General features: G+C 41.9%; 1 protein-coding gene across 1 annotated transcript in view; it reads left to right on the top strand.

Annotated features, from left to right (window-relative positions):
* The window catches only part of LOC135700605 (uncharacterized), a 474,339-nt gene that overhangs the window by 181,437 nt on the left and 270,529 nt on the right, over positions 1 to 22,373 (top strand). Inside the window, exon 4 of the mRNA XM_065221151.1 lies at positions 13,943 to 18,437. Coding sequence (XP_065077223.1) covers positions 13,943 to 18,437 — 4,495 coding nt within the window. The remainder of the gene's footprint in view (positions 1 to 13,942; positions 18,438 to 22,373) is intronic.

Below are 22,373 nucleotides of genomic sequence, written 5' to 3' on the forward strand. Positions count from 1 at the left end.
CTTGGACGGATTTAAATGTCTTCTCAAGTATCTTACTGAGAAGAAGCACAAATTTTTTACTTACGACACCAAAACTGAACGTGTGTTCAAGGTTGTCATGAAAGGACTGCCCAGTGGTGAATCCCTGGATCAGATCAAAGATGAACTGGCAAAATTACTTGGAGTTGTGCCACTCCAAGTAATCAAAATGAAAATGAAATCCCGTCCTGGCGATTCGCGCAACGGGATTTCTAATGATTTTTATTTAGTTCACTTCAAGTCTAGTGAACTAAACAACCTTAAGGCCTTAGAAAAAGCTAGCCTTATGCTCCATGTCCGAGTGAAGTGGGAACACTTCAGGAAGACTGGAGAAAATTTCCAAAACCTCACTCAGTGCCGTAAGTGCCAGGGATGGGGTCACGGAACTAAAAATTTGCTACATGCCAGCTAAATGCATGAATTGTGGTGATTCCTCTCACGCAAAGGACGACTGTCCTGTGAAGGAAGATCCTAAGAAATTTAAATGTTCAAATTGTGGTGAAAACCACAAATCCAATTTTTGGGAATGTAAGACTCGCAAAGCGATCCTACAATCTCGTTCTAACCGACAGGTAAGAAACGCTCCACGTTTCCGACCAGGTACAAATTCCTCTGCTGTTAACAACGGTCAGCGAGGAACAAATTCTACATTCGTACCCGTAGGTACAAATATCACCCCTGCTTCAAATTTTTCATCTGTACCTACTCCCCTCGCTGCTAACAATGTTCAGCGAGTTAATGGAGCTACCTATGCTGCTATTGTAGCGGGTAGAAATCAAAATACTAACCAAAGTAATTCTAACGGAAATTTTGACAATTTTGACTTAGGAAGCATTACTGCTCCTAAAATGGAATTTTTACAGAAATCATTAATTGACATGATTTCTGATATGCTTAAATTTAACTCCATGTTTGATGCTATTCAAACTGGAGTAAAATTTACAAATAATATTGTCATGACTTTAAAATTCAGTAATGGATTTTAAAGCATTAAATATTGTAAATTGGAATGCTCGATCTCTTAAAGATAATGAAGACGAGCTATTTAACGTTTTGCGAGTTCATAACGTGCATATTGCTGTTATAACTGAAACGTTCCTTAAACCTGACCATAAGGTTAAGAAGGACGCAAATTACTTGATTTATAGAAATGATCGTCTTGATGGACCCTGTGGTGGCGTTGCCATCATTATTCATAGACGAATCAAAAATAAAATTCTTTCTTCATTTGAAACCAAAGTTTTTGAAACTTTGGGTGTTTCTGTTGAAACAAAATTTGGACAACTTACATTTATAGCTGCCTATTTGCCATTCCAATGCGTAGGCCAGCAAAAGAATTTTCTCAAGGTTGACCTTCAGAAACTTACCCGTCATAGGTCTAAATTCTTCATTATTGGTGATTTTAATGCAAAACACCGCTCATGGAATAATGCTCAAAGCAATTCCAATGGTAATATTCTGTTTGATGATTGTTCTGCAGGTTATTACACTATTCAATATCCAAACAGCCCAACATGCTTTTCTTCTGCAAGAAATCCCTCAACTATTGATTTGGTCTTAACTGATTCATGTCATCTTTGTAGCCAATTGGTTACCCATGCTGACTTCGGTTCTGATCACCTTCCAGTAACTTTTGAAATATCCCAAGAAATAATTTCTAATCCCAACAGTTCTACTTTCAATTACCATAGAGCTGATTGGGAGCAATATCGAACATTTATGGAAGATAACTTCGATCCAAACATTCCTTTACAAACCAAAGATGACATTAATTATGCTCTTGAATCTCTGACTACTTCTATAGTTGAAGCAAGAGCTGCCTCAGTACCAAAATGCGAGGTTAAATTCGATTCAATTATAATAGACGACGATCTTCAGCTCTTGATCCGTCTTAAAAATGTCCGTAGGAGACAATATCAAAGAACACGCGATCCTGCCATGGAAGTTATCTGGCTGGATTTGCAAAAACAAATTAAAAAGCGATTCTCTGCCCTGAGGAACAAAACTTTTGAAAATAATGTTTCTAAATTAGACCCAAGTTCCAAACCCTTTTGGAAACTCACAAAAATTTTGAAAAAACCTCATATGCCTATTCCAGCGCTTAAAGAAGGTGGTAAAATTTTGATCACAAATTTGGAAAAAGCTCAGAAACTTGCTAAGCAATTCGAGAGTTCCCATAATTTCAGTTTGGGTCTTACTAGTCCTATTGAGAATCAGGTTGCTCGGGATTTTCTGAATATTTTCTCTCGGGAAAATATTTTTGATGATTCCTGGGGGACTGATTTGGACGAAGTAAGGTCTATAACTAAAAAGTTTCAAAATATGAAAGCTCCAGGTGATGATGGAATTTTCTATATCCTCATCAAAAAACTCCCAGAGAGTACATTGTCTTTCTTGGTAAAGTTATTTAACAGATGTTTCCATTTGGCATACTTTCCTGATAAATGGAAAAATGCAAAAGTTGTTCCAATTTTGAAGCCGGATAAAAATCCAGCTGAAGCTTCTAGCTACCGCCCAATAAGTTTGCTTTCTTCAATAAGTAAACTTTTTGAAAAGATAATTTTGAATAGAATGATGCTTCACATCAACACGAACTCAATTTTTGCAGATGAGCAGTTTGGATTTCGCCATGGGCATTCAACTACTCATCAACTCTTAAGAGTTACCAATTTAATTCGTTCAAACAAATCGGAAGGCCACTCAACTGGAGTTGCTCTTCTAGACATAGAAAAAGCATTCGACAGTGTTTGGCATGAAGGTTTGATTGCTAAATTGAAAAAGTTTAATTTTCCACTTTATATTATGAAATTAGTTCAAAATTATTTAACTGACAGAACTCTGCAGGTAAATTATCAAAATTCCAAATCTAATCGACTACCTGTTAGAGCAGGAGTTCCTCAGGGTAGCATTCTTGGGCCTATATTGTATAACATTTTCACTTCGGACCTCCCTGATTTGCCTCAGGGTTGCCACAAATCTTTGTTCACTGATGACACAGGCATTTCCGCTAAAGGAAGAAGTCTTCGTGTTATTTGCAGCAGACTGCAGAAAAGTTTAGATATTTTCTCTTCTTATTTATAAAAATGGAAGATTTGTCCCACCGTTTCCAAAACTCAACTTATAATATTTCCACATAAGCCTAGAGCTTCGTTTTTGAAACCTAGTAGTAGTCACATAGTCACTATGAACGGAGTTCCAATTTCCTGGTCAAACCAAGTGAAATATCTTGGATTAATACTTGACCAAAAATTAACTTTTAAAGATCACATTGAGGGCATTCAAGCCAAATGTAACAAATATATTAAATGTTTGTATCCTCTTATAAACAGGAAATCCAAACTTTGCCTGACGAATAAACTTCTAATATTTAAACAAGTTTTTAGACCGGCCATGCTTTACGCTGTGCCAATATGGTCTAGTTGTTGCACGACCAGGAAAAAAGCACTTCAAAGGATTCAGAACAAAGTTCTGAAAATGATTTTGAAGTTGCCTCCCTGGTACAGTACTACCGAGGTACATAGAATTTCGAATGTTGAGACTTTAGAGCAAATGTCCAACAAAATAATGAATAATTTCAGGCAAAAATCGTTGCAATCCTCAATTGCAACGATTAATTCCCTTTATACTTAGATAAGATTTAGTTTTAAGTTTTAAGATATCAATTGTTATACAGACATGCAAAAACAAAAACCTGTTTAAAATACTGAATTGCCAAGACAGGAACAATGTAAAAACACTTCGATGTATATCATAACAATTAAGGCTGGTACGTTACTGCAGTAACTGGAGCACCTAGGTTAAAAATGAAATGTAATTTATTTTGAATTTGGAACAAATGAAGTTAAAAAAAAAAAAAAAAAAAAATCCGCTTCCGGGGTACTTACCAGCAATAACTTCCTTCCAATAATAGATTTTCGGATAAAAATGAGTTTTCCACCACGCTGAAAATGTATCGCGTTTTCCAGTCACACAATGACAACGGAAAGCAAAGTTGAGCTGCGCTTGAGTACGACGATGTTTTTCAAACGCTGAAGCAACCGATGTTCGAACGTAAACATTGCACTCATGCTGGGGTGCAAGTTCATTTGTCTGAGCGCATGCGTGAACATAGAATGAATGCTCAGGTAAGTGCAAAAGCGCTTGCACATCAGTGCTGTGCTGCACCTTGAAGACTGGTTTTGAAACGAACAATTGAACTGCTATTGTATCATGGGGCCAATACTCTTCTTTTTCCTTAATTTGTTTTCCGTCGATCTTGTTTTCCGTGCTGGGCACCAATGCTACCGACGACGCCACCTGGACCCTACCTATCGACCCATCAACTCATGAACCGGGGACCAACGACTTTACTTCCCTTCCGAAGGAAGGCGTGATCAGGGATGTTATGCCTCAGAACATCCCGGCGGCGCCTACTGGGATTGAACCCAGGCCTGCTGGGGGGAGAGGTTATCATGCTTACCACTACACCGCCGGCGCCATACAATAAATTAATAGTTGTCAGAAAAATCACAAATTAAAGTTAATTCACCTTCTCTTTAAGAATATTTTTTGTTCTTTACAAAAAAGTCATGAGTGATTACCTTTAAAATTTTATCTACGAAGTACGTGCAAACTCATCTGCAGGTTTCATAATGTTCTCCATGTTACAACGATGTACTTTCTTCTAATAGTGCAGCAAGTTCGTCTGCAACTTCTTCATTCACATTTCTTGCAAGCTCGAAAATAACACTCTGTCGTCATATAGAAAAATTACAAAGCAGTTTATCCATTATTTCTTCCTGGGGTACAATTCCTAAACTATTTAGCATTAATTTTACATTTTCGTGGATTGTGCACACACATTATGGATACCTTTACTATCAAGTAGCCTACAATGTTTAGGTCTCAACGTTGTAAATAAGGTGAAGCCAATTTTTACTCATACGTTTCGAAGTTCAGATACGTAATCATTAATTCCAGGCATTGGCCTGCTTATATCATTACTTTCAAAGAAATCTATAATAGTCTTTTTGTCTAATTCACTGATTCAATGCCTAGTTCGTGCACTAGTGGTACAAATAGTACCTTGATCTTTAACTATTTTTTTTCATTTGTCTTACCATACATACCGGTGCATTGAACTCTTCTTCGATTTTATTTATTGACGAAGAGTGCGGTAACACTGATAAAACTTTTATCTGCTCATTTCTATCATCAGGAGATGAATTTAACTTATTTTTTAATTGTGTTACCATTTCGTTGATTTCTTCTGCTTTACTGATGTCTGTTGGATTCATATTTAAATTTTGCTGCCCCACCCCATTCATAGAAATCGGCGGGAAATCCTGTGAGGGGTGAGCTATTTTCTGGACAAAATGTATAAAAATGAGGGACTTCGAATGTTAATCAAAATGCATATATAGAGGTAGCAGACATGTTTTGCAGTGTCAGGTACTCTATTTTGTAGTCTGTGAAAGGGAAATCACAAAAAGAGTGTCGTGAGAGCAAATTTTCTCCTTCAAATTTGTTTTTTTTTTGGCTCTCTGAGGACTGGTAGTAGAGCAGGTAAGAATATATGCGGAAAAATCATTTTTATTTAATTGTAGCTTGTTTAACAATAATTTTCGGGAAAAAACTGAACGACATATTCCTGACTAATTTCTTCAGGTTGCCGTTCACTTTTTTTTTGACCTGAATATGCACCAAAAGCGAATTATTCCCACTTCTCTCAATTTCTATATGAGGATTTTTATCACTTCCTACAGCGGAACAGCGCCATCTCTGTGCACAATGGTCGAGCAAAATGATTAATTTGTTCTATGCACCCTATTTTTTTTTTTATTGGGATTTGGATGTTAATCGTTTCAAGTAAACTTGCATTTCAAATTAAAATGCAGAAATGTTTTAAAATAATGTTTCAGAAAAGCTTGGTTTCTTTTATTCAATAGAATCTCATAATGTGAGGGTGTTTTATTATGTTCACTAAATACTAATAATTTATACTTCCAAGAACTTAATCAACTGAAGATGATATTGTTTGTGTTTTTTCGATAGCTCAGTCTGTAAAGGCGCAGCTACGAAGCAAGTCAATGCTGGAGGCGGCTGGGTTCTGTTCCCATGCGGTCTATTAATGTTTCGGGCTGGAAAATTTCTCGACTTCCTTGGGCATATGAAAGCCATAAATTAGAATGTGAAAGTGCTTCAAAGAACACTAAGTTGAGAGCGGGCGAAAAGCTAATATGCTATAAGCAATAAGCTTGAAATGCAAATTGTATTTTTAAGCAATGGAAACCATTTTTATATTTGTCGCTGATTAGTATTTGAAGTCGTAGACTTCTTTTTACAGGGTGTCGACTACCTGAAAAAACCTGGATAGTCAGGGAATGTCAGGGAATTTTAGTGTAGGTCAGGGATAAAAAATGATATTTTTGATTGATTCTAGGCAATTTAACATTGACATTGAAACGAACCAAAATAGCCGAATTGAGTATTTTGCGTTAAAACACAAATTTTGTGTTGTTTCATTTGGCTTTTTTTCAATTCCGCTTCGTTCAGAAAAATAATCAGGCCTTCCTGATTTTGAAAATGTAGTCCTTTACTAATTTGCCAGGGGGTATGCTGTGGTTGTCAATTTTAATATATAACCTTATATAGCGCGTCTACCTCACATTGATTTTGGTACTTTGCTTTTTGGTACCCTCTCTAGTTCGTTTACCCCAAAACTGGTGCAATGGGGCAAAGAGCTGTTTTTCGACAGTCAAATCGCCGCTAAGGTTCAGCTAGGACGTGACCTGGATATGTTTGGCATAGCAGAGCTGAAAATAACACTTCAAAAGTCCAGCTTTTTTGTTGTACGGTTTGACGAACGGTTTGACCACAAAAAACAAATGAATTTGAATGCCCGATTCTGGGATATTCGAAAAACGAGGTGGCAACTCGTTACATGACGTCAAAGTTTTGGGGAAGATCCCAGACATCAGATCTACTCGCTGCGTTTATGTAAGCCCTTGCCGGTATCCCTTCCAGTGTTGGCAAAATCAGAAATCAATTGATATTTTTCCGCTCTCATGTGCTCGCAATACCACGCGTGATATTGGAACATATCATGCTTGATATTGATTTTACAAGCTCCTTTGATATTGCGAGACTATTAACAACGTGCAAAAATCAAGCTGAAAGTTGACTCGACACAAAAATGATTCCGTTGCACATCGTTTACTTACTCTTTTTACTCTTCACCGATGGCAGACACGAAGCGACTGCTGCCAGCCGTTATGGAAGTTTCGGTTGCATTCGGGTGTAAAGCAAAAATTATGAAACTCAATCTCACCACAGTTTGCTGAGATTTGCAGCTGGTGAGTTAAGTTAGCTTGATATTCCGAGCTGCGATATCACAGCTTGCAAAATCAACCGCAGTTGTTTGCTTGTTGATTTTTGTCCACGAAAATCAAGCGTGATCTTAGGCGTTGGTGAGATTTGATTTTTTGATATTTTCCCAATACTGATCCCTTCGAACAAGTTGCTGTAAGTGTCCATGGATGGGCCTAAAAAGGTGGCGAGAAGCTGATAGATCTAGGAAGCTGTGGGCTGCATATTTTGCATAATGCATTCAAGGATAGTGTTCGCGCCCGTCGCGGGAAATCTTTCGGACACATGAAAAACTCGCGGTTTACATACAAACACCTTTTATTACGCGAACACAAAAATACATCTATTACAGGACGAAATTACTAAGGAGATGTTTCCTCCGCGACGGTTTATTGTAACTGATATTTTTTATCTACGTAGGGGAAATGACGGCTTCGGCATGACAGACTATTTTCGGCAACCCAAATTAAAACGCTAATTTCGCTGGATTTTCTTACGAAAACACTTCTCTGAATGCATTCAAACGTTTCTTAAGGCTTTCAACTTCAATTTGATTACATTTTTTTCACTGAGAAAAAGTAATCTAGCAGGGTTTTCTTGAAATGAAACACACGCACTTCAAAATGCTGCTGATTTCGAGTTGCCGATGAAAGCACAGCCGTTTAACACGCAGCTCAAATAGAAAGGTTGCCGAATAAAAAGATGTTGCCCACAATAGTCGCTCTCACTAGAGAAGATTGGAGCTTTGTAAAAGCGTTTCAAAACAGTTTTTGATAATTCTTTCGACTGAAATTGTTAGAGCAGCTGGCAGCAAAAGATTGTAAACAAACCAATACTGCATATGTGTGCGTTCCTTAGAGAAAAAGACTATAGAAAGATGATCGCTGCTTAGGTTGCCGAGAATACGTCAATTCCCCTACCTATGTGCCACACAGCTGACCCGATCGGTAGCGATCGATCGTCAGCTGTATGTACATTGACGAGTGCACGGATGGATTTGAGTTCACTCACTCGACAAAAAGTGACACAACAGCGGGGCCCTGTTTACTAAAAATGAACATATATGTGTTCATTTTTAGTAAACAGGGCCCCGCTGTTGTGTCACTTTTTGTCGAGTGAGTGAACTCAAATCCATCCGTGCACTCGTCAATAGGGATCAAGAGCGGCTCGGCAGGAGAGATTCTCTCTCATATACAGTTTTCTAGGGATGCACATGCAAAACTGTGGCATCGATACTTTTTGTCTTCTGGCTCTAACAGATAGTGTTCGCAGTATCAGTTGGGATGTTGTCAAATATTTGCGTGGTATCTACAATATCTTCAAAGATGTACCAGCAAGACGAGCGTTTTTCACGATGTACATATTCCGGATCTACCATATTCCCGTTAATTTTTTGCGGCCACCGATGGTTGGATAATAGTGGTGCTGTTCAGAGGGCAATGGAAATTATTCCGCAAATACGAAAATTTATTCAAGGCGTCCAGAAAGACAAAATCGAACCAACCTCGGCTTCCTACCAAGATATTAAAAACTGTTTGAGTGACTCGCTGCTGATGGCTAATAGTACGTTCAGACTACAGAGTTATATCAGAGTTACCTCTATGGTTATAACATGTTATATCAGTGCCTTGATGGTGGTTTTTGTGTTGCAATTATTTGACAACCGTTATAACATGTTATAACTCTGTAGTCTGAACGTGGTATTAAGCTGGCTTTCTTCGAATCAGTTGGTATCGAACTTGAGCCATTTCTATGCGAATTTCAGACGGATAACTCTATGGTACCTTTTTTGTACAACGCGATGTCTCAAATGGTTAGAGGGGGAGGTAGCTCATCGATTCTTCCGGTTCGCCTCCTAGCATCGTACTATAAGGTACCAGGCGATAACCAGGGTAGTTGATCGATAGCTCGATGACATCATTTCGTTGGCGTCTGCAATGGGGAATTCTCATAGCAGGCGTTGACGATGGGACGTTGCGAGTTGTTGAATAGCGACTATCGTGGAAAATCAACGATTACCTGTCGATCTGCCAAATTTGGAAAGACGTCTGCATTGAATTGTCTCATATAATAATATTCCGCCCACTATATCACAAGAAATTACGAGTAGCTGAGTGGAATGGAGATAAGTTAAGCATTGGGTACAGGACCAAGTCTCCCCTGGGTGGTGCCAAAAGATGAGCGCAATAGAATCATCAAGTAGCCATAAGGCACGGAATGAGACTATTGCATGGCTGGGTAGTCAAAGTCTTCCATTCGTTAGTCATTTCAGGTGGATTAGAACAGGTTTAGGTGGGCGTTGGCCAGATTTGGATTTTTCAGATGTAATCCTGGATAGGACCCTGTCATTGAACGTCGCGTGAAAGTGGAACTTAATGAAGGCCTAAGTACTTTTTCGTAGTTTTTAGTTTTCGGATTTGAAAGATCGTCGGTTACAGTGGCCTGCTTACTGAGCAGAAAAACGCGGTTCCAGGTCCTTACATATCAAAGAGATTTATGGTAAAATCGCTTGTGTATCGTGTATTTTGCGAAACTCGTTGTTGTCGTTGGTTCCGGGTTTGAATGGATACACAAATTTGAGCAACGGTATTATGTGATATGAGGGGCTCGGTGGCCTTAGAGCAACCGTTTTTACTTACTGAGCAGAACATCATGAGTCTAATCTCAGGCCCATCCACATTCAAGATTCGTCAATCGTTTTATTTGTTAACATGACTACATGGTAATAACAGCAACTCGGTGATTAAAAAGGTGCTCGTCTGCCTAGTGGCAAACGTTTTGCTTACTGAGCAGAAGACCGTGGGTTTAGTCCCAAGCTCCTTCGCGTTATATGATCGTTAGGAAATCAATTCAGCTTATCATTTACCAAAACGAACCCTGCTGCAAACCCAACCCTCTTATCCAACATCCCAGTGATTCCTCGTGGAAGTGCAGAGGTGTTCTCGGCTTCCATCAAAGCGAGTGTCATGTCAACACAATCCTTCCCCTTCCTTTCTTGACCTGTGTTCGGGCGCGGCCGGCGCTGGTATTGCCTAATTTAAGATCACCAGTTTTTACACATTGAGGATGATTGCTAGTCCCAAGCATCGTCTATTGGTTCTCTGTGTAATTACAGCTGATCTGGCAATAACAGAGTAGCAACCGTGGGCGGTCAATCAAGCTCAAGCTCAAGCTCAACGCGATGTCTCAAATGGTTAGAGGCATTATGGAAAGGTTCATTAATATTGATCATCTGAACAATATTGCACAGGTAAATGGCACAGGTTATTGGTCGGCGTATTCAGAACTATTGTTGGTTTTAGAAAATGATTTGCTGCTTATCGCATGGCAACGCCAATGCAGAAAGAGGTTTTTCAGTAAATGCAGAATGTCTTTTTGAAAACATGAGGGAAGAGACAGTCGTTGCGCGACATCAGATCTATGATGGTGTTACTCATCAGGCGGGTTGGAAAACTTACAAATTTTGAATGAACTTATTCAGCGAGTTCGAAATTCGTATTCGCTTTCCATGTAGACATCGTATGAAAGAAGCTCTCGATTCTGACAAAGCGAAATTGTTGAAACGCCAGAGAGAAGCAGAAGCGAAACATCTAGAGAATAAGCGAAGAAAGTTATTGGAAGATGCTCAAAAAAAAAAGGGCGAGAGTTTGCAGGAGAAAATTGTTCTGCTCAAATCATAAGCAGAAAAATCTATCGTCGAAACAAACATATTTGAGGAAAATTTAAACGTTTAAAGTTTGTTCTGCACACTTAGAAAAAATCATGTAAATTTGGGTGCTCTGAGACTGACATATACGAGCGTCAATTTGGACATAAAATTGAGTCATAACAGGCGCAAAATTCAACTCAATCAAACGTACTTTTCATCGAATAACGAAATTTTCAGTCTCGGTGCACTTAATTTTACATAAAAAAATTGTTTACTTCTGATCCTTTATGTCAAAGATGGATTCCGTCACGTGTAAAATTAGTTATTTCTAAGTGTGTGGCCACAAAAATAAAAAAAAGGCTTATTGCAAACGTATTCCATTTTTGAAGTCAATACAATCTATGTAAAAAATAAAAATAATGTTACGTTTATTTTAAAAATATTCGACCCTAAATAAACGTGAAAACATTTTGTTGTCAAAATGAACAAGCATAAATTTGTTAATTTTAAATATTTTTTTTCATTTTTAAAACAAACTAACTATCTTAAACTATTTTAGTATTTGAAAGCGCGAAAAAGAAACAGAAAATGGATAGCATATAAATAGAAGAAAAGTCTGCAGACAGAACATGTAAATTCCCACTATTTTTGGGGTCGATAAAGGGTGGTCTGTGGATGGCGTGGATGATGGTGTTCTAGTCCGGGTTCCAAAAGGCCTGTCGGGGTGAGTGTCGGGGGATTCCAATTCATTGGAATCTGTTATTTCTGAAGTTGATCCTCTTTCAACGTTTGTTGTCGGGAGAAGGGAGAGGATCCGGAATAGATTCAGCATCCATTTCGAATTGTCGTTTTTCTTTCGACGTCTTGGGTATTACGAGTGTTATGGGGATCGGAGCTGGAACATAATTTGGACACTTACCTAGATGGGTTTTCGGATCCATTTACTCGGTTTCACGTTTTCCGAGTCAATTTCTGCCGAGTATAAACAAGGCTGGACACGCTAAAAATCGTTTACCCAAATTCTATATTGTTTAAATAAACATGCTTTTGAATTTAATCCAAAAATAAATATTTTTGTTTCAAACATGTTTCAAATTTACTTTGAATTACTCATATGTTTATATAATGAACATTAATATTTTTGATTTAAATGAACAACATTTGGTTCCGTGATTGTCGCAAAAATCACCGATGAGTTTTCAGGCTCAAAAATTAATTAATTTATATTTTGACGTTATTTATTGTTATTACTATTGTTTGCGCATCAGGGGTTGGAAAACTAACAAAACATGCATAACCATGGTATCAATTGACGTTTGAGTGGTTTTTTTTTATGAGTTTAAAGTTGGAATGATTTTTCGACGTTGTGAGTGTGAGTGCGTAAATATGCATGAGAATCTCAAGCGTGAATTGTGTTTGCCACATTCGCACGCGAGTTTATTCTCGCAATGAATGAGATTTGAGAATGATTTTCCGAACACTGGTAAAGAGAAAGGATCGTCTACGGGTTGATTTTTATATAGTTGTGCCATTATGAACTCAAATTGAGAGAGATGTTCTGTAAAAATTGTATTAGTATCAAGGTGCCATGAGTATGCTATTCTTGATATTTTCGAAAGCTTACTCTGCTGCTCATTTTAAACTTATCGTAATTTGCACTACGTTATAATAAAGCACATCACGTTGTAACTTCTTAGGTTTAAATATCGGAGTTTTGTGGACTGGAATTTTTCTGAAAACCCACTGGAAAGTCAGGGAAAGTCAGGGAATTTTTTTTTCGACTTTGAGTCGACACCCTGTATGTATAATGTAAATCTGTTTGATATACGATGCTCCATTTATGTTGCATCGTAGTAAGATAAATTCACAATACTTTTACGAACTGTGAATGTAAACATTCTTCCCCATCTCCAACCTCACTCACAGAACAGCGACCCCACTTGGAGCGGGCCGCTGAAAATTCCTCACACCACTTTACGATCGCGACTTCCCGAACACGCGCGCGCATACTTACGTTGGTGGAAACAACAAACCTACGTCCAACGTCCGTATACCTCGATATACGACATGGCAGGCAAGGTAGTCAGCACTCAGCTCTCCTCCGCCGCGGATTTTAGCGTTATTCTCCTGTTTTTTTTTTTAAATATTATTTGCCTCCATCCAAACAACGACAACCGACCGACGATGAGTATGCCGGCGTCGCTGGCTGGACGCCATACCGCGCGCGAGACCAACAGCTGGAACTACTCAAGACGCTGATGTCGAACTGGAAACGTGTGGCAGGATTGTAGGGAATTGGATTGTGATTTTTTTTTTGCCTTTAATTGGTGTGACTAGTGAGATTTAGTGAGTTGTGAAACGGTAGTCGGTTGTTTTTTTTTACGTTGGGAAAATCGCGCATTTCGTCCAAATCTACTCTCGCAGTCGAGACTTTTCAGTATCATCTTAACCACGACCGACGGCGCGAATTCGAATCGAATAAAAAAAAAAAAACAGCAAAACAGAGAAACAGGAGGAACAAGAGGTGAGAGGATAAATCGGGGGGTGAGGGGAGATCGCGCTTTAGCGCGCGAAGGAACAGCTAAAGAAAGTGTTGTGTTTTCATGTTTTGGGTGTGTTGAAATCTCTCTTTCACTTTGGCTGTTGCTGATGCTCTGTTGTTGGCATTTGCAAAAGTCACGCTCCGTTGACTGCTCTGTAATAATGCGATTCCGATCTGTTACTGCAGCAGCTGCGATTGATCTTGGCGTCGCGGAAAGAGGAGGGATTGCAAAATTGGCTGATTGGTTGGAGGCTGGCCACTGGGAGTTGGGACGATTTTGCGATCATTTCTCTCGCGGGCCGCCATCGATCCAGATGCAGAAAACCTCTAGAGTGTGTATTAGATTTTGCACGGTGAATTAATTTCTAATTTTTCTCTAATTTTAGATTACGATTCGACGAGATCGGGCATGATCTGTTTACGGATTCCGATAGTCTGTCGTACGCGTCGCTGAGTCGATCGTCGTCGCTGATCCAGTTCGAATCGTTAGAGCGCCAGTTGCAGAATGAATCGGTGGCCGTAGCGTCCGCTCCGTTGTCCGGATCGTCACCCTCGTTGTACGCCAGCAGTGCAGGCTTGATATCTGAAGGAGGTGGAGGCGCCGCCGTCGGTGAAGGTCTCAGAAGTGCGATCGTGGGCGGTGATACGGTTGGGTTCTACAGCAGCCCCAGCAAGAAAGGCAACCTACTTACGGCAACTAATCTGATTCAGCAGCAGGGTAAGCTCGGAGGGGTCGTCGGAGGAGGAGGTACACAACAACCGGTGCTTAATACGAGCGATTCTGAACTATACTCGTCGTCGAGTGTGAGCAGTGCTGGTAGCAGTGGCGACGGAAGCAGTTGCAACTATGCCAGTGACGAGTGTGATCTGAACAATCACGACAATACGCCAAGTCCCAGTGAGTCGCAGGTGGCGAAAAGTTCCTCGGATGAGGCGGACGGATTGGTCCGGTGTCCGCAGCGGTGCTCTGAAAGGCGTCGGTCGTTGAATCAGCTCCGGACGAAGAATTCGATCGAAAGTTTGAGTGAAGACAGTGGCTATTGCGATCATTTGCATTTCAATATGAACAATCTACGGGTCAAGTCGAAGAGCTGGACCAATTTCGGTTCAGCCGAAAATGTAAACATGTTTATGGATCCGCCGGTGCAGATGGACTTTTACGACCAGCAGCAGCGGCATGCTTCCTTCCACCAGGAAAACCGCCTTTCGACGGTGTGCGATGTGGACGAGGAGGAGCACGAGGAGCAGCAGGGCGGTGGAGGAGCGCAGGGAGCGCCAAAAGGCCAAGAAGTTCATCGCATACAACAGTGCAACAGCGAGGAAAGTCTATCCAATAAGTACGAACGTAACAAGCCAGAACATTGGTTCACTGCGAGCGCCGCCGCCGATGCCGCGAAAACTAATATTCATAATTGTACAAAAATAGATTTAGACGCAAGTAAACATTCGCGCTCGACGGGTGCTGCAGAGCTGCCGTTCGTCGTAACGACTAAAGTGATTCCCCCGTCATCCTCATCGTCGTCGTCGTCGTCGTCGTCAGCATCTTCATCCTCGTCCCGGCACAATTCTACAGATTCACTTGAACCGACGACGACAACAATTCTGGATCGTCACCATCGTGCCGAAGCGAAACCTAAAAATAGTCATCATCGCCGCCAACAGCAGCAGCACCAACAGAGAGATGACATAGAGCACCAGCTTGCCGTCTCACGAAAGCGACCGCGACCGCAGCAGCAGTACCGGCGTCGTAGAACCATCATTTCGGCCAGTTCACCCGATCTGTTCAACAGTGATCAGCAGCGTTTTCGCGCTCGTAGCCGGAAGCAAAGTCAGCGCAAGGTTAGCGACTTCCTGGAGTACGGAGGTGTCAATTTTACCGTGTCCAGTGTGCCAGAGTGCTTGAATCTGTGCGGGAGTGTTCGGCTTCCGGAGTTGGGCAGCCAGTCGGAATCGTGCGATTCGTTCGAACTGTGTGAATCGGGTGCCAGTTCCGAGAATTACTGCTCGTGGAATCAGGGACAGGAATCGGTAGCGAGTAAGAACTTTAATTTGTACGATTTTCGAGAAGAACCGGAGGTCATTCCGACGACGGTGGTGAAAAGTGTGAAAACGGTGACGTTCGAACCGGTGGCTAGGCCTCGGGTGAACATTCGGGCTAGTTACGCTAACCTGACGGCGCTGGACTATGGTGATGCGGAGACAGACGGCAAGCAGTATTATTTGAATAGAAACACATTCAGGACGAGCAGTGGAACGAGACTTGGGGGACAAGGTGCGCGGGAAATGGCCACTGGATCGTGGGACCAGAAGAAGATCTTCGACGAAGACGACGAAGAGGAGAGGATCTTTCCGGTCGGTGGCGACGAAAGGGGTGTTTTCAATTCGCTTCTATCGATCATCAACGATCAAGCCGATGCATACGAACCGATCGCGGCGTTTTTGCACGAACAACGATCGGCAGCGGTGGTGCAGCCAACGTCGTTTACCGCGCTGGTCACGTCCCCTCCACAACCTCCGCCACGACGAACGCAAATCAAAACAAACCCGCACCACTCAACAGCTCCGGCCAACGTGCGATCCCCGCCTCCGCCACTGGAAGGCCAGAACGGTGGCAGCAGACGGACCTTCGATCAGGATCCCACCAATCTGGTCACCTGCTACGCTGCAAGCTTAGAACGTTGCACGTTCGATCCGACTGAATCCACCCTCAACTTATATAATGGCGAAGGCAGCAGCAGCGCAATCAACCGAACAAGTGATTTGAATATTAATCATTCAAGTGCGACCCGGTGCTACGCCCCGGTGGTGGTAGCAAAGCGTGAATTTGTATCGAGCACGCCCAACCTCAACTACTACCACGGCAGCAGCGACGATGAAGGTGGCCTGAACGCCCACCACAACTCACTGAAGAATGTGTCCTGTCTTGATATTGGCACAACCGGAGACCTCGTCTCCCAGAGCACTGGCATTCTAACGACCGCCTCCAGCTCCAAGTGCGGGCTGTCCAAGGGCGTCAGCTTCTGCCCGATCGTGTCGGAAATCATCTGGAAGGACAACAGCTCCGATCTTGATCCGGACGACAACGCCAGCATCATCTCCAATCAGGACTTCGAGATCGACATCGATGACGAAGACTTCGATCAGGACGATTACGATCATGCCAATCTGATTGCCACCCAAACAAACACACTGATCAATGCAAACAGCGTGGAGACGGGGCTGTGTGAGCTCATAAATAAAGCTGATTCATCATTGGGCAATTATCATCGGAATGGCGACGAGGATGATCAATATCATAAGCAGCAGCAACAACAACAGCAGCTGGATGCACTCGATTCATTGCTTCGGGCAGCGTCGCCCAACGACGCCGAACACGATCGCTTCGTGCACGATGACGTCATCGATTACGATTCTCTCTCACGGAGAGAGCGAAGTGAAGAAGAGCGAGACGGCGATAGGTGCATCGGCGGCGGCGGCGTCGTTGCCGTCGGTGGTGGTGTAAACAATGCGATCGCTGTCAGCGACGTCAGTACGAAAGTGATCATCGCCGAGAAAGGTTCTCTCCCGACAATGGCGTCCGCGATCGCGAATGGTGTCGACGCTAGCAGAAACATGATCGCCTCAGAATCATCATCTGCCAATGCGGAAAGTGTGTCCGTTCCGGCCGAGTTGACCGACGATAATCGGCAACCACCACAGCAGCAGCAGCAGAAGTTTGTCAACAATAATAACAATCTAATTAAGAACTTCAAGAATGGAAAGGCGGAGAAGAAGGGAAAGACTTTCCTGTCGCGTTTGTCGTCCGGTTTTCGTTTCTCGTTCCGTGGTAAATCGAAGAAAAACAAAGATGGTGGTGTCGTCGGTGGGTCATCGAATGGAAAGATTGGCAGCACTGCCACTGGCCCGCCTGTAAATGATAAACAATCGTCGAAAGTGAAGGACTCTAGCAACGGCAACGATAAGGTTGTGTCGTCGGATTTTATTTACATCCCCTTGAAGGATCCGTTTTCGAAGCAGGTAAACGGAGTCGATAATGTTGTCAGTGATCCCGCCGGTGAGGAGGAAGTACTCGACGCGGAAGAGTACTACTTGCGGCAGATTGGCAGCCACGGTCAGGATCAAACCGATCGGGTTTACACCAGTCCGAACGAAAGCGATGTCACATTCCGGTCGGATTCGTCGTCGATAATAAACTTGACCCCGACTGGTAGCACTGCTAGCGGTGGTCCACGAAACCACGTGTTGAGCGGAAAACCACCCCTGCCGAAGCAACCCCCACGGGTTGTTGGTGTGTGTGCGAAGCGTTCTACCCCGACCGGAAGGTACGCGCATGCCCACCGTGCCTCGTCGACTCCGCCGAGAACGGAAATCGATCCAGACGAGAGCCACGGCAGCGGTGGCGGTGCCTTTTGCCATCAGTATACCAACGACACTGATACGGGCTCGAACAGTGGTAGTGCTGCCGAAGGATCGTTGTCCTCGGCCGTCGGTCGGTACAGCAGTGCTAGAACAGACCAAAACCAGAAGCATCAGCTAACCGTTGAGAACTCTAATTACTTCAATCACATTATGGGTAGTGAGCAGAAAATCGGTCTCATCGAGACTAACCTGGATACCCACGAGACAGTCATTTCGGGCAAGACTCGTTCGCTGATGGAGCTCGGCGGCCCGTCCCAGCACATGCACCAACTGCAGGTGCATCATGGCGGAGGTGGTGGCCCAATGGGCGGTGGCGGTGGTAGTGGGGTACCTAAAGGTCGGTTGGGTGGCGGCGTTAATGGGATTAAAGACCGCCAGACGACAGCCGTTGCCAATGAACCCGGAAGGCCACACAAAAGTATGGAGTTTCTGCTGGACAAGGAAAATCAACGAAATGTTTTGGTAAGTACCCAATTGCGCTCTCTCTCTATCTATCTCCCTGCATCATCAACGGGCGACGTTTACCGTTAGCACCTACTTTTCGCTTTTGTGTCTATCAAATGGGTATGTCTATACACATACGGCTAGCTGTTTTTTACGACCGGAATTGATTAGTTCCACCGGACTAACCCGGCAGTTTTTCGCACTTGACTTGCACATGAAAACAAAAAAACCAGACCCTCAACTTGAACAACAACCATTCCACTTGATTCGATAGTTTCGGTTCAGTTATGTTGTACGTTTTTCCAGAAAGCATAACAGTTCATCGGAAAAGTGAACAAGTGCCCTCTTCAGTTGGACCGCAAAGCAAAGAACCTAACACACAATCCAAACCAAGTCCAGCATTAATTAAAATTTCAACTCGTCGTCGTCGTCGTCGTCGTCGTCGTTTGTCGTCGGATCGGGGGGACAGGGGGACTCTTGAGCTGGTGCGTGCTAAAGGGCCGCCGCCGCACCCCGAAGGTTAAGTGGATGGATCAAAAGTGGCCGGCGCTCTTCGACAACTGCAGCATTAAAGCTTAATCAGGCTCAATTAGATGCCAAGTGCCAAGATCGGTTTCAGCAGCATCCGAGATGCTGGAATTCGGTGAGATGTGGGAAATGTGTCAGGAAAAAAAAAACTCAGAAGAAGTCAGTGCCAGTGTCGTTCGTTTGGGAATGCAGTGAACTAGAACGAAGACAACAGAAAACGGGTTGATGGAAATGGAAGGGGAAGGAAGGAAACAGGTTGAGAGGGTGAAACCAAAACAAAGCCAGACAATGCGAAGCGTTTGGAATTTGTCTATTAGGAAGAATATCATCGAGAAAAAAAAATGAAGAAATTGAGTGAAGCGACCGAGAAAAGCCACAGAGGTCCTTGAAGGAAGGGAAGATTGTTTGGTACGTCTTTTGTTACGGTGATGGCCGGAAAGTGGAATTGAAGAAGATAAATAATCGAATACGAATCCGATCCTTTTGTGTGCGTGCTGTGTCTGTCTGTGCTGGTACAAGAGTTATCGTCGGTGTTGCGTGTGGGAAAGTGAAGGTCCTTTTCGTGGATAAGGTGAAAGAAGAAGATGACGAAGAAAAAAAAGAAGGAAGAAACAACCTGAGCAAGATGAACGAGGGTCGTTTGGGCAGACGAGGATTTTGTTTATGATTTGGGCTTGGTTTTGGATTGAATGCGGACGAGTAGGTGCTAACGAAGGTCGGTCTGTGTTTGACGTAAAGGAAGTTTACACTTGCACTGACTTAAATTATCATCGATGACATTGAGCAGTTGGACCATAATTCAAGATCTACAATCGAAAAGGCCTTATCAGGCTTTTGTAGGCCTGTTCTCGTGAATCGGAGCTCACCTATCCATCAGGTAGGGAAAAGTTTCCACTATCCGGTAGTGTTGTTTGGTATGGGTAGACGAGCTCCGATTCACGAGAAAAGACCGCAAGAAGTTTTGTTTCCAAAAAAAGGCCTTTGAAAAACTGATTAGAGGTCATACATAAATTACGTCACGCATCTAGGGGGAGGTGGTTCGAAAAAAAAACGTAATTGGATTAAACAATATTTTTCTCATTCAGCAATACAAACATTTCTAGACTAACATTTGAAAAGGACGGAATTCCAAAATTACCATATGGAGAAAATCGCTTCCGAATTTTGATGACCTAAAAATTAATCCTATTTCACGTCTTCCCATTTTCTGGATGATTCTATTAGCTTGAAATATAGTTAATAGTGTTATCTTACATGCATCACTAAAAACAAAACAAAAAGTTTTTCTACCGTGAAATTGAGAAGACAATCTCATACGCCCTGATATTTTTTTACATGTTCTTACCCCCTGGATCTTCCACTCTTTGACCTGCCAACACTGGTGATACGCCGAGGAAATACACCCTGGGGGATTTTTTGTTTGATGTTCCGCCATTGTTCTTCTTTTACAAATTTAGCGATTTAGGAATTACGCCCGGAGATTTTTTTTGGCCTTCTTTTTGTTCGTTGTTTATACGGGAAATATCAATCGGATGCATTTCAAATGAATCGGGCGTTACAAGATACTACATAATCAGTTTTGCATATTAAAACAATATAATTCGTAGTTTTGGTGCAAGGCGTAACAACCAGATGCATCATAGAGTTGAAAATCATATAGGGTCGAGAAAAATTCCTTGGATTTGTTTTGGAGAGATTTTTTTCACTTAACGCAAATAAATTCTGGCAATCATAACGAATTTTTGTTCGAAAATCGTTTGATCGATAATGTTGATGGTACAGAAATGTCACTAGAATTGTCACTAAGGGAACATGCATAAATGGCGTAGCATTTGAGGGAGGAGGGGGTTTCAGAATTTGTGACCTATGTATTAGGTATAGCAAAATACGCTACGAGTAGGGAGAGGGTGTCTAATACCCCGTACAGACTATGGCTTATATCATGTCATATAGGCTGTCTTGCAATGAGCACTCATACATAGGATTTCCAGTGAAAACCAAGGTTGCAAATACTCATTTCAGCTAAATAATGTTTTTCGGAATAATAAAATCAAAAGATGGTATGATGGCATGTTTTACTTGTCACTTACAAGAAGAGGTTACAAAGTATGCGTTTGAAACATAAAACCTGTAAATTTTGCTTTCTATGAGTCAAAATCAGCGATTTGCTGATCGCTGAGTGAGTGAGTGAGTGAGTGTGTGAAAAATCGCTGATTGTGACTATCATGAAGTGAAATAAACAGGTTTAATATGTCAAACACATTCTTTACAACCTCTTCTTGTATCCTACCAATTCAAAATATGATCATGGCATCTAATTATTTCAAAATTAAAAAAAAAACATTGTTTTAGCTGAAATGAGTATTTGCAACCTTGGTGAAAACTAGATGTATGAGTGCTCATTGCAAGACAGCCTATATGACATGATATAAGCCATAGTCTGTACGGGGTATAAAACTGGTCAATATTATACTACATCTTTTATGAATGATCCCTAATAAGCTGAACTACCACCGACGAACTGACATGATACAGGAACACAGACTTAAATTGGCATGAATCAGGTGTTTTTTTAGAGTGCGTTAGGTGAGGTAAAATACCACAAAATAATTCCAAAAAAATGTCCCACATTTCCCATTCCAATATCGAATTATGCAAATGCATATCAAAACAATACCGCACATGTATTCTTTTGGTGTCCAAATATCAATTTTTGTTGTTTATAAATTGATTTACTTGTCTTTTTTTGGTATTATTCTTTGGCATTTTAAAGCTTGAGTCATTTAATATCTGCACGCAAAAAACGGATGTAACCGAAATTTTGAGTACTCAAAATGAAGGTCATTTATTGCACTTTAAAGGAAAAATGGTGAAAAAGAAATATTCCGATTTATTGAACTTTGCATCGAATACCACTCATCATATTTTGGACACTCTGTTGGCTAACCTGAGCAGCCGTTTTGTTCCACCATCTCTTCATCTCTGTCTCATCCCGAGTCACATTTCCACTCTTCTGCAACTTCTGTTTGACAGATGCCCAATATTTCTCAATTGGGTGGAATTGAGGGCAGTTGGGTGGATTGATGTCCTTTTCGAAGAAATCTACCCCGTTGTCTCGATACCACTGCAGAACTTCTCCGCTGTAAGGGCAGCTTGCCAAATCAGGCCAAAACTTTACAGGTACGGAAGAATTCGTTTTTTCAGGCACTCCTGCTTGTAAATTTTGGAATCCATAGTCTTGTTTGTCACGAAAACCTGGGTTTTTTTTTTGGCCGCAGCTGCAAATACCTTGCCAGATCACGAGATTTCTTGCAAATTTATCGGTAACAATGAATTTGAACTTGCTAGGGACATCACTTCGACCAGTGGCTATATAGAACTTTTGTTCGGGATGCTGCCTGTCGTGACCGGACCGAGGTTTCCAAC

This window comes from Ochlerotatus camptorhynchus, unplaced genomic scaffold (assembly GCF_037179485.1).
Source record: "Ochlerotatus camptorhynchus isolate MF236.1 unplaced genomic scaffold, CSIRO-AGI_Acam_v1.1 ptg000012l, whole genome shotgun sequence".
Classification (NCBI taxonomy): Eukaryota; Metazoa; Arthropoda; class Insecta; order Diptera; family Culicidae; genus Ochlerotatus; species Ochlerotatus camptorhynchus.